Source organism: Apaloderma vittatum, unplaced genomic scaffold (genome assembly GCF_000703405.1).
Source record: "Apaloderma vittatum isolate BGI_N311 unplaced genomic scaffold, ASM70340v1 scaffold30223, whole genome shotgun sequence".
Classification (NCBI taxonomy): domain Eukaryota; kingdom Metazoa; phylum Chordata; class Aves; order Trogoniformes; family Trogonidae; genus Apaloderma; species Apaloderma vittatum.
In genome coordinates, this window is record NW_009710308.1 from 1 (window position 1) to 340 (window position 340).

Consider the following 340-nt stretch of genomic DNA (forward strand, 5'->3'; position numbering starts at 1 on the left):
GGTACCCAGCACGGCTCCCCCAACCCTAGCTACAGCCACAGGCATCGACGATCATGTCAGGGATGTCAGTCTTGACAATGTTGCTATTGCGATCGAAGTAGAGGACAGAGAGTGGCCGGCGTCGCGTGGGCACACAGCAAGAGTGCCCCGATGCCTGGATATTGTTGGCTTTCACAAGGTTGAAGACAGCCGTGTGGAAAGAAGAGGCCATCCCAGGGCTGCCTGCCACATGCAGAGGGCACTGGCCCACACAGTAGTTTATCTGGTAGCCCTCAGGCTTAATGATCCAGTCGTTCCAACCGATGTCGCGGAAATCCACGTAGTAGTCTTTGCGGCAGGA

At 56.2% G+C, this 340-nt stretch overlaps 1 protein-coding gene across 1 annotated transcript in view; it reads right to left on the reverse strand.

Moving 5' to 3' along the window:
• Positions 1–25: 25 nt before the first annotated feature.
• LOC104272303 (inhibin beta E chain-like) overlaps positions 26–340 on the reverse strand; it is a gene marked incomplete at its 5' end in the record, with an annotated part of 755 nt that continues 440 nt past the window's right edge. Inside the window, one exon of the mRNA XM_009867263.1 lies at positions 26–339. Coding sequence (XP_009865565.1) covers positions 26–339 — 314 coding nt within the window. The remainder of the gene's footprint in view (position 340) is intronic.